Source organism: Bombus vancouverensis, chromosome 12 (genome assembly GCF_051014615.1).
Source record: "Bombus vancouverensis nearcticus chromosome 12, iyBomVanc1_principal, whole genome shotgun sequence".
Classification (NCBI taxonomy): Eukaryota; Metazoa; Arthropoda; class Insecta; order Hymenoptera; family Apidae; genus Bombus; species Bombus vancouverensis.
In genome coordinates, this window is record NC_134922.1 from 6,603,579 (window position 1) to 6,619,342 (window position 15,764).

The 15,764-nt window shown below is 32.0% G+C and overlaps 1 protein-coding gene and 1 long non-coding RNA gene across 12 annotated transcripts in view; one reads left to right on the plus strand and one right to left on the minus strand.

The window, feature by feature from the left end:
* The window catches only part of Arms (Ankyrin repeat-rich membrane spanning), a 44,224-nt gene that overhangs the window by 17,309 nt on the left and 11,151 nt on the right, over positions 1 to 15,764 (minus strand). The window contains exon 2 of one of the 5 annotated variants that reach the window (XM_076623158.1): positions 13,017 to 13,360. The exons of 2 other annotated variants lie outside the window; for them this stretch is intronic. In XM_076623158.1, the coding sequence (XP_076479273.1) occupies positions 13,017 to 13,160 (144 nt within the window). In that variant the 5' untranslated portion in view covers positions 13,161 to 13,360. Of the gene's footprint in view, positions 1 to 4,872; positions 5,062 to 13,016; positions 13,361 to 15,764 lie in introns of those variants that run through there. 2 more of the 5 variants (XM_033331452.2, XM_033331455.2) reach the window with 2 other exon arrangements.
* On the plus strand, positions 3 to 10,247 carry LOC117155469 (uncharacterized). Of its 7 annotated transcripts, none has more exons than XR_013059679.1 (6): positions 3 to 552; positions 2,668 to 2,838; positions 3,509 to 3,719; positions 4,892 to 9,050; positions 9,117 to 9,413; positions 9,497 to 10,247. It is a non-coding gene; the product is annotated as an uncharacterized LOC117155469 (long non-coding RNA). The 7 variants fall into 7 exon arrangements; XR_013059676.1 differs by lacking the exon at positions 3,509 to 3,719 and having other exon boundaries at positions 6 to 552; positions 4,892 to 8,727; positions 8,847 to 9,050; XR_013059680.1 differs by lacking the exon at positions 3,509 to 3,719 and having other exon boundaries at positions 6 to 552; positions 4,892 to 6,043; positions 6,152 to 9,050.

Sequence of the window (15,764 nt, forward strand, 5' to 3'; positions counted from 1 at the left end):
AAGACCATCGTCTGGCAAATCGTGCGACATTTATATATCCGACGTGAGATCTTTAAAGTCGGGTACACAGTCGTGCGAGATCGTGTGTAACACTGTGTGCTCTCTCCACAGTTGTGTTTCATTGAAATCGTTATTCTTACTATTTGCTCTCGAAAAAGCATGAATAAAATCCGTGCCATTTGAAGCAAAACCGACTTTTGCCGATTTTTATGTTCCCAAGGGATCTCACGAATTTCTATGGTTCGTGCGTCACGAGCTCGTAAATATTTGAGCCGTTTATTTGAGCCAAATTAACACCGTGGAACAAAAAGTAAAGGAAATTGATAAAATTATATCAATCGAGTGCTTTGGTACTAAAATTTTCGAAATGTAAAGATAATCCATTTCGACCTGTGAATAGCTCGTTTATTAGATATTATCGCGAAACGAAGCAAGGAGGAACTCGTAATTGGAGAAGAACATCCAGGAGGAACGATCGCCAAGTCTGTTGGAAGAGTACTATGACGCATGATCGTTGGGTTGAGGACACGAGACATCACTATGACGTAACTGGTAAGTTGATTTAGTGGCTTACGACTTACGACTGACCGTCGTAAATTTCAATTGATTATGTTACGATAAACGGAAGGTTGATGTTTAAACTGATAACGAAGGTCTTGATTCCTGATGAGAAGATTTTGTGTTTGGCACTTTCTGATTAATATTTGGTGCAATCTAGGGTAATATTAATTGTAAATTAGCTTCTCCGAGTTAATATTTACATATTGGTTGATATTGGTTAGAGTTGTTAACGACTGAAGAGTTGTGTATGTTCACGGGCATCGAGATTAATCCTATTTAGATATCATAGAAAGAATATTGTCTGTAAATTTCATAGCTAGCTAAATTTTATAGATTATGATCTTCAAAAGATCCGATAGACTTCCGATAGATGTTTTGTCTGACCCTACAAATTTTTAATCGACTTCCAATACGTTAGAAATATACAGGAACTGATCGAATAACCTGTAAAAGATCTGTAAAAGAAAGTCGAAAATGTAGAAACAAATTTTTTCACAAGTCGCTTTGTTTCAGAGAAAATTAAATTTGGAAATTTATCATACGCGCGTATTAGGCCGATTCTTAACTAAACATGTTTAAACTCTATTTTCTTGGAAATAAAACCTTAGACGGAAAGATTTTATTCTACATTTTCGACCTTTTTTTTTGCATGTAGAATAATCTCCTGCCGATTATTTAGTTCTGTCCAGTCCAGAATCAGTGATGATTAAGTACACTTGAAAAAATTTTCAAACTCCACTTTCTCGATAACTAAGTCGAGAATAAAAAGATTTTATTCTATATTTTTTTCTTATTCATCCGCAAGGAGTCACGTCGTGTCCGCTTTTACATGTGATTCGATCGGACTCTGTATATATATATAAAACCAATTATTGTGTATATAAAAGCTATATAATTATAGAAATTATCGTATTTTTGCGAGGAAAAGAATAAGTTGGCAATTGCTAGATAATTCGTCATAAGAGAATTTTTTAATTCTTCAACGCATAATGTCGTCATTTAATAGCATGGTGTTTGTATTTGTATACAACACGTGTTGTACGGTTTGATCAAATGTAGTTATACTATCAAGGTACATATTGAGTATCGGTATAAATGAGTAAATGATGCGTCACAAATAAATTATTTTCTTATTTTATTATCTTCCGGAATGTCTTATTGCCGTGTCTTCTTTTATATTTAGAATATGTTATCGCTTTATAGTGTTTTAAAAATGGTATTAAACGATTAGCAAGCTAAGCTGTTTATTGTACTTTCGCGATAAATTAGTCTGAGACCTGTTTATACGTTTTTCGTATGTTACAATCTCTTCTCAAATAAAAAGATACACAGAAAATCATCAGGTAGATTTTTGAGCTGCTTTTCTATAATTTTGCGCCATGTGAATCGAAAACTTCAAAATTGTTTACTGTATTTGGAGAAATTATGGAATTATACGTTAACGCGTTAAGAATTGTGAAACCGGATTTAATGATAAACATTGAAATAAAATTTTCAAATAGATTTTATAATAGATAATAAAAATTTAAAAAGCAGATTAAACATGTTACACAATAAGTAATTAGGAGACAACTTCTTCTCAAATTCTTAGTGCCATTATAATAATAGCACTATAATATTATTATAATAATGTAAATTATAACGCAATTATAATAATGTAAATCTTCAAAGAATTTATATTGTAAAGAAAAAAATTAATTGCTTTATATTTTATTAATAAACGAATGCCTTTAGATGAAAGAACGAATCAGAAATAAAATACGCATAAAATACATAAAAGAATTAAAAGGTGGATCAATGCAACAAATTAAACAATATGGATCTCCGTGTGCAATTTATTACTTCGCGATAAGGTATAGCCTTACGCGCTTAAATAATGACGATGCACTGTTAACAATGCATAAATTCGACAAACAATCTTTTATTCGTTTGCATTTCGCGATAGGTGCAGCAACTATTACACACTGCCTTTTTTCTTTAATGTATGCCGACGATGTGAGCTCCGAAAAAAAAGATGATTAGAAATTAAAATCGGTTAATTTTTTTAGATCGCTAATAATTATACTTTCGCAGACTTCTAACTAGAAAATTATTTTTACTCGATAGAGCTAGGCGAGAAGACCGCGCGTCCTTGCGCTACTCGCGGCACTTGGGCCAATTAAAGCATTCAAGAGACTAATCAATTGTGTACCGACAAGTTGTTTGCAAGGGCTTATAAAAAGAAGCGGAGAAAACGAGCTACGATCGTTTCGTCGACGATCTTCTTCCTTGAACATGGTATGACAACAGAGACATTTTATTATTTCATTCTTAATATATGGAAGAATTTTGAAAAATATTTTTAAATCGCTACATTCGACTAGATGATTAGATGATCGATTTCTAGTATTCAGGTCTTCCATACGTTTTGTTTTTTGTTTATTCTTTTGATAAATAAAATTATAAATATATAAATCCTTGCTATGAAGAGCTTAAGAGTACATAAATGTTACGGTCATTAAAGTTTGATTGGTCGGATTTTACTGTTTAGATCTCGTACATGATATGTTTCGTGTTCCATATTCTTTTGAAGAATACAATTATAAATGAATTGATTGCTATGAAAGGTTCGAGTATACTGTACAAATTTTAACTAACCTCTTTTAAGAGAAAAAGAAGAAAAATATGAAAACCGACGATGGATAATAATACGATTGAAATACGAATTATAATATAATGGATAGCAGAGTGAGAAGTAGTGTCAGACAGTAGTTAGTCAGACAGTGCCGGTCTACGTTCTACTTAATACCACTAATTACTTATATTAAAACCTGCACGCAATTACGTAATACTTAATGATAACTGGAGTTTTAATTAAGATAAAAGAATGTCTATAAGTACACTGAAATTATATATTACTAAATATACTACTATATCCATTAAATTCTTTGATTTATATAACTTTCAGATGATCCATACTAAGTTAAAGTAATTTAGTTAAAGAAAAAAGTGACTATTGCCATCTATTTTAATAAATATACGATCGATTTGACGTATACATGTCTAGTAGCAGATGCCATAGATAAATTATTTATTCCCGTTTCCTCTAATCGATTGTGAATCGACTAGAAGAACTCTAGAAGTTACGAAGAACTAAAATATTCGAACGTCATCGACTGGTGAGCCATGAGGATAAATACTTGGTAGCGTTTATCGGAATAATAGAACATACAGCTGCAAACATTTAGATACGAGAGCATACGTAATCCTCAAACTACTTTAATCCTCATTATTCGTTTATCTATCCATTATGTAATCAGTTATTTTAGTTTACTTTACAAACTACTAACAGTTCGTGAAAATTTGTATAGCTGCAATTTAATACAACTTCGATAGGTATTATATCCTGCAATTAGTCGTTCTAAATTCATCGACGAATATATTATGTTCATTGAAGTGACCAAATGCGATCCAAAGTGTAAGGAAAACATATCTTTAAAGACTCTGTTGCATGTATCATTTATCTCTCGAGTCACGTTGAAAAATGTTGGCACGATAACCAGGCAAACGAACAAACCGACAAAATACTTTCATTTAATTCGATCTAACCCACCTGTGGGTTTCTCACAGTTATGAAGCAAGCATAATATTCAACCTATAAAGTGGATATAAATAAAGGACATAAAATACGATATTTATCTCTTAAAATTTTGGCAGAGATCGCAGACAATCTTCGAAATCTTCTTGGTTAGAATTGATTGAAATTTGCCTGTTAAATATCAGTAAAAGTTAGCCAAAACTGAATTTTAGACCTCAATTTCTGATTGATAAATTATTAATGCAACTGCCAGCCAATCTCTAGTATTTTATATTTCATTAAATATAAAACACAATTCGATCATTTTTTATTTCATCTTTACAAAATTTTCTTGTCCCTGCTGCAAAAATGTGAATTTGTATAAACGACCGCATTGTTTCCTCCTTAAATATAAATTTCCTAAAATACTCGGTCTTGGAAATATACATTTTTCAAAATATTTAGTTCTCAAAATGTAAATTAAATTATTTGACAAAAAGGTCATTAATGTGTTGTAATAAAATAATAATTTTTTTAACGAGAAATTTCAATATAAATATTCTGCGTTTGTTAATATTTTTCCAAGAACACATCTTGCAACTAGAAATTTTTATTATAGCTGCGTTATTGATGTAGTATATGTATTATAATATAGAAAGAACAGTCTTTTCTTTGAAACATCGATAAAGTTAACGATACAATTAACGCTATTTATTTGTTAATTAAATTGCATTTTATCCGAGTTCTGTCTGTACCTGTTTGCTTCTGTTCCAGATCGAATGTATCACTTGTTGGCAAGATGAAAGAGATCCGTAACTGTGAGCCAATCCCTGTGGCACCAGAGATGGAAAGGATGATACATTTTCTCGATTAGAACCCAATAAGTTACTCCTCTCATTTACGTATTCCATCGAAACCAGGTCAATATCGAGAAATACTCTCATATTCTAACAATAATAATCAATACTAGGTTGATGAAGTCATTATTGAAACACTGATGCACTCGTCGTTTCGTGCTATTGTACGCTTTTAATTTTGTAGCTCGATCCACTCTGCAAAATTTATTTCCATTTTCTCCAAATTCTGCTTCTTCTCCTTTAATTTTAATTTTAGATAATTTGATAATTTTTAAATGTTTCTGTATTTTGTCATTCTGTTCTGGTTCTCCATTGACCTAATTCTGATATCATCAAAGTTTTCCATTTAAAAAAACCAACTTTATTCTGATACCACCAAAACTTTCCATTAGAAATATTCTCCTCTCAAAGTTTTCCTCTACACTTAACAAAAGTCCGGTTTTATTCAGATACTTCTGTCATAGAAGAATTTTATAAAAAATATTCTCTTTTAAGTCTTCCTGTATGATTCGTTAAAAAACAATTTCTTCTGGCATTTTCACTGCCGAAGGTTCCTATAAAAATTTGTCTTTTTCAAGTCCTCCTTTAGAACCAACGAAAAACCAATAATACCTTTCGCGTGACACTCGGATCACGTGCATTCTTTCACAAACAAGAAAATTAGTCACGAATCCGACGTTTACGTTTACGGAATGTTTCGCACGTGTCGCGAATTACACAATTCCAGTGATTTATTTCTCGTTAGCACAATTTATCACGTCTTCCAACGGAGCAGCAAAAAGCTAAACGTACTTACGTCAACGGTAAAAATACTTTTACGCAACAAATTCACTCTATTTTATTGCAATCAATCACCGATAAAAAGCAAAACAGAAAATGAAGTTTATTTCTAGAGGGAATTTTTGGGAGATTCCAAATAAAAATCAAAAAGTCAAAGTTTCAATTTCAAGTTGCCACTGTTGGAAAAACTTCGTGTTTTAATAAAAGTTTTTACAAGAATTCACAGTTTATTCCACGATATTCTTATATAGGCCAAGCTGGTGCACAAATCAACACGAATTAATCCAAAGTATGTTGGTTAATTAAGAGCCAGCCAGTTAACTTGCAGCGATAAGTGCCAATATTTATACCATAATCTTCGTTTTATCTGAACAGTCTAATTTCAGCCAATTTTCAGATGATCTTATCGAGACAGCTCCTAAGGAATGTATCTGGAAGCAACGATACCAAACGAAAGCTCTGCTCGAGTAGACGTTCATTGCCCCTCATCATTTCGTTCTTCGTATCTATGAAAAGTATTCGAGAAGCAAATAGAACAAATAACGCCGGAGATACACAGCGAATCGAATCTTCGAGGGGAAATGTTGATCTTCAATTGCGTTTTAAAAGTGTGTTTAATTGTTCGAGATAATAGCTCCCTATATTTTCTGTAAGAATTCGTGTTAAATTAAATCTTCGAGAAAGTATGTTGATCCTTAGCTGCGTTTTAAAATGTGTATAGTTGTTCGAGAAAATTGTCTTCTGTATTTTCTGTAAGAATTCTGTATTATTTTAGTGAAAATTGGACATAGAGTGTTGAGGTAAGATTCACTTATCTTCTTATATAAGCTTTTTTCAAAGATCTTTGATTCCTTGATGTGAGGATTCTTTTTCCTATTTGGTAATTTTGCTTTCTGTACTATCTAGAGAAATTGGTATTATTTTGTAGAAATTGGCTATCGAACATTTGATTGAGAGATATTAGAATTTGAAACTGATATAAAATTTCTTGTTTCACTTACGATTCATTTAAATTTTCTCCTTCTTATGGAAAATTCTTGTTTTATGCTATTTGCTGGTTTTATGATCTCTGTTATCCACAGAAATCAATTTTATTTTATGGAATTTTGGTAGAAAGCATTTGACTTTGGTTTTGATAAAAAAATGTCTTTTTTCTTCTTATAAAAGATTTAATATAAAAATTGTTCTTGTTATAAAGGAACGTAATGATTCTCTTTCCTTCTAAATTTTAATATTCTTCTATTTTAATTAATCGACACTGACTTCTCTGGTGAAAAACATTATAATTCTAAATTTAATACGAATCAGTGAACTACAGCGTGATATTTTTCTCATTATATCGTTGATGTGTTCTCATATCCATGTTCTGCTCCCGTTACATTCAACTTAGATTTTGTTTGACCGATCGCTGTACACGAGTTGTTGGATCGTTGCCTCTGTTACTCGTTACACAAACTTAATGGAGTTACCGGTGTTTTCCAGCAGAAAATTGAAGCTAACATGTGGTTTATTACTTCGACGCGTAATTCACTAGTTTTCACCGATCGTCATTCGTTTTTCGAGCACTTAAAAGAATCTTTAATCGCTCAAACTGGAGCCACGAGTTAGCTCGATTGATCGCGATTAATCACCGATCGAACTGACCATTTAATATTGTTTTCACGAGGTACAACAATATTTCATACCTTGTACACTCTGCACGACACTTATCATACTGTTCTATACGTATAAACAGAGACAATTATTGATCTTATCTTATCGACAACGTGTTGTACCAGTATTTCGTAATATGAAACAAATCATGCTATTGGTATTTTTTTCTCAATTAAAAAATCTTCCACTCGTCGATATCATATTTTCAAATTCATCCTAAGGGAAAATATTTTTCTGTTTCTTATTTTGTCACAATTCTTCGACAGAAAAAGATTCTTTTCATGCAATCTTTCGTTGTAAGATTGAGTAAATAACGATTGGATATGATAACAATAACAACGACTCGACGCCGTTAATTAATTTAATTTATATTTAAAGAGCTAAGTATTTTAGGAAATTTATATTCATAGAGCGAAACATGCGGATGTTTATGCAAACTGATATTTCTACAAATATAATTAAAGCTATAAGACCTATATAAAAAATTGTTTCATCCAAATATAACATAACATATATCACATATAATATAACATCGACAAACATAAATATTATAACGGGTTCTAATTTCTGGATATTTTATGTATTCCTGCAGATTATGTACAGATTTACGTTGTTTAAAATCCGCGTGAACACATAAAAACCCGCAGGCGAATTACAATAAATAGAAATTTTACTTGGCACAATGCATCTTATCGCTTACTGAAAAATAATTTTAAAAACCGAAGTGAATCAAATAAATGGTCAATTATCGCTACCTTGTGGCAGCTGTTACTGATAATTCCGCGATAAAAATGTGGTCGTTCGTGATAGATATGATATCGAATAAAAAAATAACGGATATCCAAAGGAAATTGATTCGTGGAATATCGAATGAAAGAGTAAGCGCGACAGTGATATAATTCTATCCGTGAATATGAATGTCTCATGTTTGTGATTAATCATAAATGTTGTGTTACAGTTTTCAGTATTAAATTTTAAAAACTTCTGTCTATGAATATGAATGTTACATATCCATGATTTGATCATGCATTTCGTATTACAATTTCCAGCATTAAATTCTAAATATTTCTCTGATGTATAGGATTTATGTAAATGTTTTTAATGTGTTACATATCTTCAATAATATTATGGTGTCCTGATATCATCTGATCCTAAACTACAAACTTGATAAATGAGATTCATCGTCCTACAGAGGCATTTAATCAAAATTAGACTTTGGAGAAAGATTGTACATTTCATAATAGCTATAAAGACAGCTGCTTGAGATCAGGTTGGGTAAAATAATTCGTCCTGGCACCCAATGACATTCACAACCGATAGGTATCTCGTAAAAGCATTTTTGGCATCATATTGCTATGCTATGACCACTTGTTTATTATCGTTCGCTAATCGTTAAACGATTATCGTTAATGATTCACCATACACTATTTATACAATAGACCATTTTGCAACACTAAAAATGAAAAGACCGATTCGGTTACGAGCAAAACCAACTAAACACTGGCATATAAATGATGACCGATGTCCATCATTTTCTTTGACATCCACTGGAGCAATAAGAAGAGCTTGCTATTTATTAAAAACACACACGATTATATCTATAAATATCAACAAGATTGTTTACTAGTATAAACATCTACAAGGTAGAATATCAACTATAGTATCATAGTGGCAACATAATTACGAACGTAATTTTTAATTCTTCCTAGAATTTCGAGTTATCCACGAAAGCGTTAAATTGATCGTGAAAAAAATTACTCGAGGGAATCCTTGGAGCTTTGACACGTGAATGACAGACGGCATTCTGCGTTGAGATTAATCCTACGATAATCGACGAACACGTCGACTGTGAATCTTCCCTCTGGCAGCGACTTCACACCCCCTTTGTGCTACAAAGAGGAAGTTAAAGTTCGACTCTTCTGGCACACGATTCAATCTTCGAGGGAATCGAGACGGTAAATCACTGTCGCACCCAGTGTTCTTCGTGTATTGGCACACTGTCGAAGGTAAACGAAAATAGTCGTGCCCCTCTAACGTGTAAAATTCTAGCACATAGGAAGATGTTCGACGATATCGAATTGTTGTTCAGGAAAGCAATGATGATGGTTGGATCGAGAAGATAGCTGTATACAAGATCATGAAAGTATTTGACCGTCTGTAGACGATATTGAATCGTTGTCGAAGAAAGGAATGATGATGATTGATCTCGAAGGAAGATTCGAAGCTATATACAAGATGATGAAAGTATTTGATCGCCTGTAGACGATATTGAAGAATGAAATGATGATGATTGATCAAGAAAGAAAATTCGAAGGTGAAAGTATTCGAATATTTGTAGACACCTTATTATTAATACGAATATATTATGACGAATGTATTAGATGTGTTATTTGGAATATTTTGAAATTTCACTAACACTGTAATGAGACTCGACTATCATGATTATATTGGTAATGTTTGGAACCTGTTTGAAAATATACGTAGAAAATACAAGATGTTTGATTATATATTTCGTACAGACTAGAAAAGGCGTAACAAGCATCAGAATTTAAAGAATAAGTTATGTATTATATCAGTAAATTTCAATAAAATGATATTTAATTTACTATCAAGTTATTATTATGCTCAAGGTGGCTTCTCCTACTGTATATTAATTTTTCACTAAATATATGTTTACAGTAAATACCATTCACATCAATCAATATCAATACATCAATCGTGACAGTCTCATTACAATGCTGATGGAATTTCAAAAATGTTTTATATAACACATACGATGTACAGTGCCATGAATAATAATAAACACTTAACTCTATTTATACATTTTTCATGATATTAAAACAACAATTGACAGAATCGTTTATATAATTTCATATTATAAAATAAAACAAAACTCAAGATACAACAAGTAAATATTTCCTTCTCTCGCAGTCTGGAAAAATGAGATTTTCTCTTAAAATTGTGTTTTCGGCTGCGAAAAAATATAAATTCAATGTCAATTTAGTTACGTTTTTGTTCAATACTAAGTAGGTTGGTCTTTATTTTTGATTACTTCTATTATTCTATTAGATGCAATATCTATTAACTTATTTAAAGTTTCGCTTTGAGTATCCGCCCACACGAATTTTATTCTTTTTTTAAGTCCAATGATATTTTCTATAGAAGGCTTCTCCTGATCGCAAATTTTTCTTCTTAAAATTCCCCATAGCTTCTCGATCGGATTCGGATCAGGACTCAACGCTGGCCATGCTAACAATCCTATAATCTTAATAGCACTTTTTTCTAGTGGTGGCTGTATGAACAACAACGTTGTCTCGTTGAAAGATTTCAGTTATAAAAGGCAATAATTCACCATGTAACATTTCCTGATATCCTACGGCGTTCAATTTATCCTTTACAAAAATAATTTCACTTAATATATCCAGGCATGATCAGCGATTTCTTAGAGATACTGAAGAAATAATTCAGTGTTTGAGTATATAATTATTCGCAACACTGTACATATATATATATATAAATTTTCTATAATAAGTATTCAAGTAATCGCATGAGCCACTGTAAATGCTACACATTTATAAATTCTTGTAAATTGACTTAGATTTGATTGAAACGTTAGAACATTGGCCCACGGTTAGAATTGGACAGGATTGAGTAATTGAGATAGACAAATAGCAGGGTAAATTAGTAAGACACAGGAAGTGGCATATGATTAAATCTGCTCTATATTTAAGCTATTTCTGAATGGTTATTTGGATTCGTCAGGATTACGTATAACGTAGAACAAAGACCACGTGGGGAAATTTGATTGGTGTAAAATAAGCTGTTGGGTTCATGCGGTGTGGGTTAGTGTTGCTATATGTGGTGTTCCTTTTTCATCTATGTGGATGGCTGAGACACTTAGATTAGATTGTAACCACACACATACACACACACACATAAAGACTATAAAAAACTTAAACTAATATCCTTCTAACAGATCTTTGTTATTTTCATAGTCTACACCTGTTCATTGAAAACTATCTGACTTGAGACTATAATCACGTAGAACTTTTTTAACATGGATCTAAGATAAATTAAATAAGAACAACGTACAAGAAAACTATAAATATTTTCCAATCATGAGTTCCAAGAATTCCTTGGAACGTAGACTGATGCATGACGATCTATTCTAAAAACCACTGTTCTAAGTCACGGAATATCCACAGCATCGGGTGGTATTGATCGAATTCTAGTCCACTTGTCAAACGTATGACACAAGCGTGTCATATGCTGTGAAAATCCATGCTTAGTCGTACGCTCTTGATTATTATTTGCTTATACGTTTGACGTATCCTGTTTATATCATTGAACATTCATATATAAGATTCGGGAAATTTAAACGAAAATGTATCGATCTCGGAATTGAATATCTCAGAATGACTGATTGTCAGGTAACATTTAAATATTTATATAGTTGTAACAGAGTGAAATACGACTGCTGTCTCCATATTATAATCACAATTTCGCTATTAAGAAATAGAACGATAGATTAAAACCGTATTTATTGTAATATTAGTATAGCAATAAATTTGTAAGATTTGAATGATAAACATATTTATGAATATATAGTGGCTACAGAAAGTATTTGCACGCTATAAGGTCGTAGCATAACATCTACACATTAATTAATGAGGATCAATTAATTAGGTATATTAAATTTTCAAGTATCTTTCTATGACTATAAAAATTTGATATTACAGAAACAAAATATAGAATGTGACAAAAAAATGTTTCATTGGGAAATAAAGGATGTACCGATACTTTTGTAGCCACTGTATCTCTCAATTGAATTTCTTAGAAAGATTCGGGATCGTGAATGAAGATGATTTTCGATGGAATTGCAAAATCGAACAGAAGGTTCTCGCGAATTCAGGAGCTTAATTAGACAACGTAAGCCACGAAGAGGACAGCAAGAAAGGAGGCAAAGCGGCCAAATGTATTTCTGGCCATGTCGCCCGCGCTCAAAAAATCTCAGCGTCTCAGGGTGGCTCGCTTTATAATGAAGTGGCTATTTCAAGAGGCACCAAACTCCCCATTATCAAACTATATAGAGCAATAATGCCTCGAATTGATCTTAATTATTCGACTTCCCGAACAAATAGAAGTTTCTCAGAAAAAGAAGAATGACTGCATACAGATATTGAAACATCTTTAAATTAATTCTTGGATCAAAATTCTTTGCAGACTTCTATTTCACTAATTCCTAAATATATCATTCTATATATTATTTTCTATAGATATTTTTCGAATTTCTTTGAAAATTACAAAACGAGGAATTTTTCTCTCTATAAACGATTCTACCTTAAATGAATTCAAATTACAGTATCACCAGCGTTTCATAGAAAATCCGTAATAGTTGTGACAAATTTTTCTCGTAAATTTTTCTGTTCAAAATCTCGGAGAAAATCGGAGGAACAAAAAAATCCATCGAGTCTTCTTTATCACTTCGATTGTATAAAGTAAATAATAAATCTCTTCCTGTAAATTACTGAAGACACTCCGCAGTCAATAATTTATTCTAACGTATCTCATAAATATCTTTGAAGTCCCTTTCTCTGGAGTTTCATTACCTCGTGGAAACGATGTTCCAAATGACCCTTCAGTAAAGTGAATTGAAGCCTTCGATACTCTCCATGGGACGACACCAGCTTCGAGCTCTTATTCGGCGGTGATTCATTCGAACTTTTCCGACTTTTCAATCGAAGGTGTGACATTTTCACTTTCCTTTACCCGAACTTATCGATACGAGTCCTTGTTGTTAACTGATCGTTCATTGAATAGATTCCTTGGTATCACTCGCGAATTTTTAATCACAGAAGCTTCGCGTGCTATCAAATAACTGTTCAAAGCTTATATTCGAGACGATAAAAGAGACATTGTTACTGTCAATAGCTTCGCATAACTTTTATTTAACCTGTTAATTGGGAAAGATATTGTTACGTGCTAATCCATCATTTTTATAGAAAATTATCGTTACCATACTAGAGATTATTATACAGCAGAACTCAGTTTATTTGAATCTATCGAGGAACAAAGAGAGTTCATACAACAGAAATTCAGTGATCTTCCTCGCTATCTATGATTTTTCGTTCGTGTAACAGAAATTCAAGGTGAAATTAAATGGAATCAATTAGCTGTAATTTATTTAATCGGATAGTAATTAAAATTTCGTTCCAATAAACGAGGTTCTACTGCAATAGAAATTATTAGAGCGAAACTATTTCTAGAGCGTGCGATTTTGCATATAAATTGTTATAAAAATTGTCCTTTTCTTAAACTTCGCATGAAATTTACCGTTTTTCATTTTTACAATTAAGTCGATATCACAAATATAGGCAATCATGTTTAAATTGTCTAACTCTTTGAAGGAAGCGAGTTTCTGCTTGAGAAACGATCCAGTTAATGAACTAAGAACGGGAGAAGTGTTTCGTTGTTGGATAACACGCTTCACGGACAAGCAGTTTTATTAAATAGAATGACTAGCTTTCTTTCTCTTTCCTGTTTGTTACGTAATAATTTCACATGCAATGGGTACTTTGACGAATATATGCGAAACGTCGAACCAACATTTGGATGAGAAATTCGTATCCAAAGTACTTTTTCAATTTATTAATCAAGGAATTGCTGATGTTTTCGACGTAATAATTCATCTTTTCACAGATTTCCTACCCTTCGATGCATCGTTATATCGTACTTACATTTGCTAGAACTAGTTTATTATAGTTTTAACGTGATTATATATACAAATTTGTCCAATTAAGTTATTAACACGAATTCGTAATTCAAGTCAAGAAACGTGTTCCACATTTAAGAATATCTCTAAGGAATTTCTCTGCCGAGTGTAATCATAAAGATACAAATTTCTGTCCATAAACGATATAAAGTTACCAGACATCATTTTGCTTTATTTTCAATACCACGTCGAACATTTAATTACCCCTTGGTCGGTACATCAAATTTACAAATAACAGGAAAGATGCACAGCTTTTCTTCTATCTTTAATTAATTTCTCAGAAACCAATCAGCTATCCTCAATGGAGTTAATTTAACTTCGATTTCGCACGACTATATTTGCAAAATTTTCTTCTCGCCCTATAAAAATTGTCAATAAAAGACTTCTAAGAATAGAACATCAAATAAAATTGTCGTTGATCATCAGATCATCCCAAATAATTTCAGGTATTTTTGTTTTTATCTCGGTAATACATATTCGAATTAACAGCAGGATTTAGAAAGTCACTTCTATCTTTTACATCTTTTACCACGCGCACTTATCAAAAGAGGAGATTGCGATACCGAATAGCGTAATAATAAACCGTGGAACGCTCTAGAGGAAATCAATGGGTCAGCTGATCGGGTACGCGACCAAGTCCTGCACTTTCACTGAAATATCTTCTTACAGAGAGAAAAGCGAGTGCAAACGATACGCGAGCCTCGATTTCATCGATAATATAATCTACCGTTATCGTATAATTTTCCAATTATCTCGCGATCATACTCTTCTTTCGAGTGTTTGATAAAACAGAAATATAAATAAAGATATAAGGGAACGTAACACTATTGGCTCAACGTGAAGCCTATTCTTGCAATCTGTTTCGACTTATTTCATTTACGTTTTACGAGGGAAAATTACTTTGCGTACACTTGCAAAATTATGATAGATTGGTCCTTTCATTAATCCTTACTTTTTTATGATTTATACTTTTCTAGATGGCTACGCGACTTTCCTCCATAATTGTAAAATTAATTTTCCCCTGAACGAAGCGAACTTATTTCTTTATTGCCTTTTTAATGATTTTCATTTACTTGTTTACATGGCTATATCTTCCTCGATAATTTTTTCTATATTTATCGTTTAAGAGATACTAGCACGTACGTATGTATAGGTAAGTATGTATGTGCATATATTTACTTCCTATTTAATACAAATATAATTTCAAAAGGTATAAAGATAGCACAGTTACGTACATAGTGCTTGCCTCAAATATTTCATAATATTCTTTCATAGTAATAATTTCTTACGTTATTTGTTTCATTTAATCATTACGAACATATCTCAGCCAAATAAAACTGAAAAATAATTATCCTCTTTAACCTTAATAAATACCTTTCAGTTGCATTTAAAATAATGCTAAACAAAAATGAACTACGTACAGAAAAGAGTAACTTGTACACTCGTATTAACAACGTAAAATTGATAGATATTTTTCTAGAAGAAAATAATTTAAATGTTTCCCAACAAAATATTAAACATAATAGACAGAAACTTTATCTTTGTCTATCGATCGTACTTCATCCGTGTGTTCTCTATTTCTGTA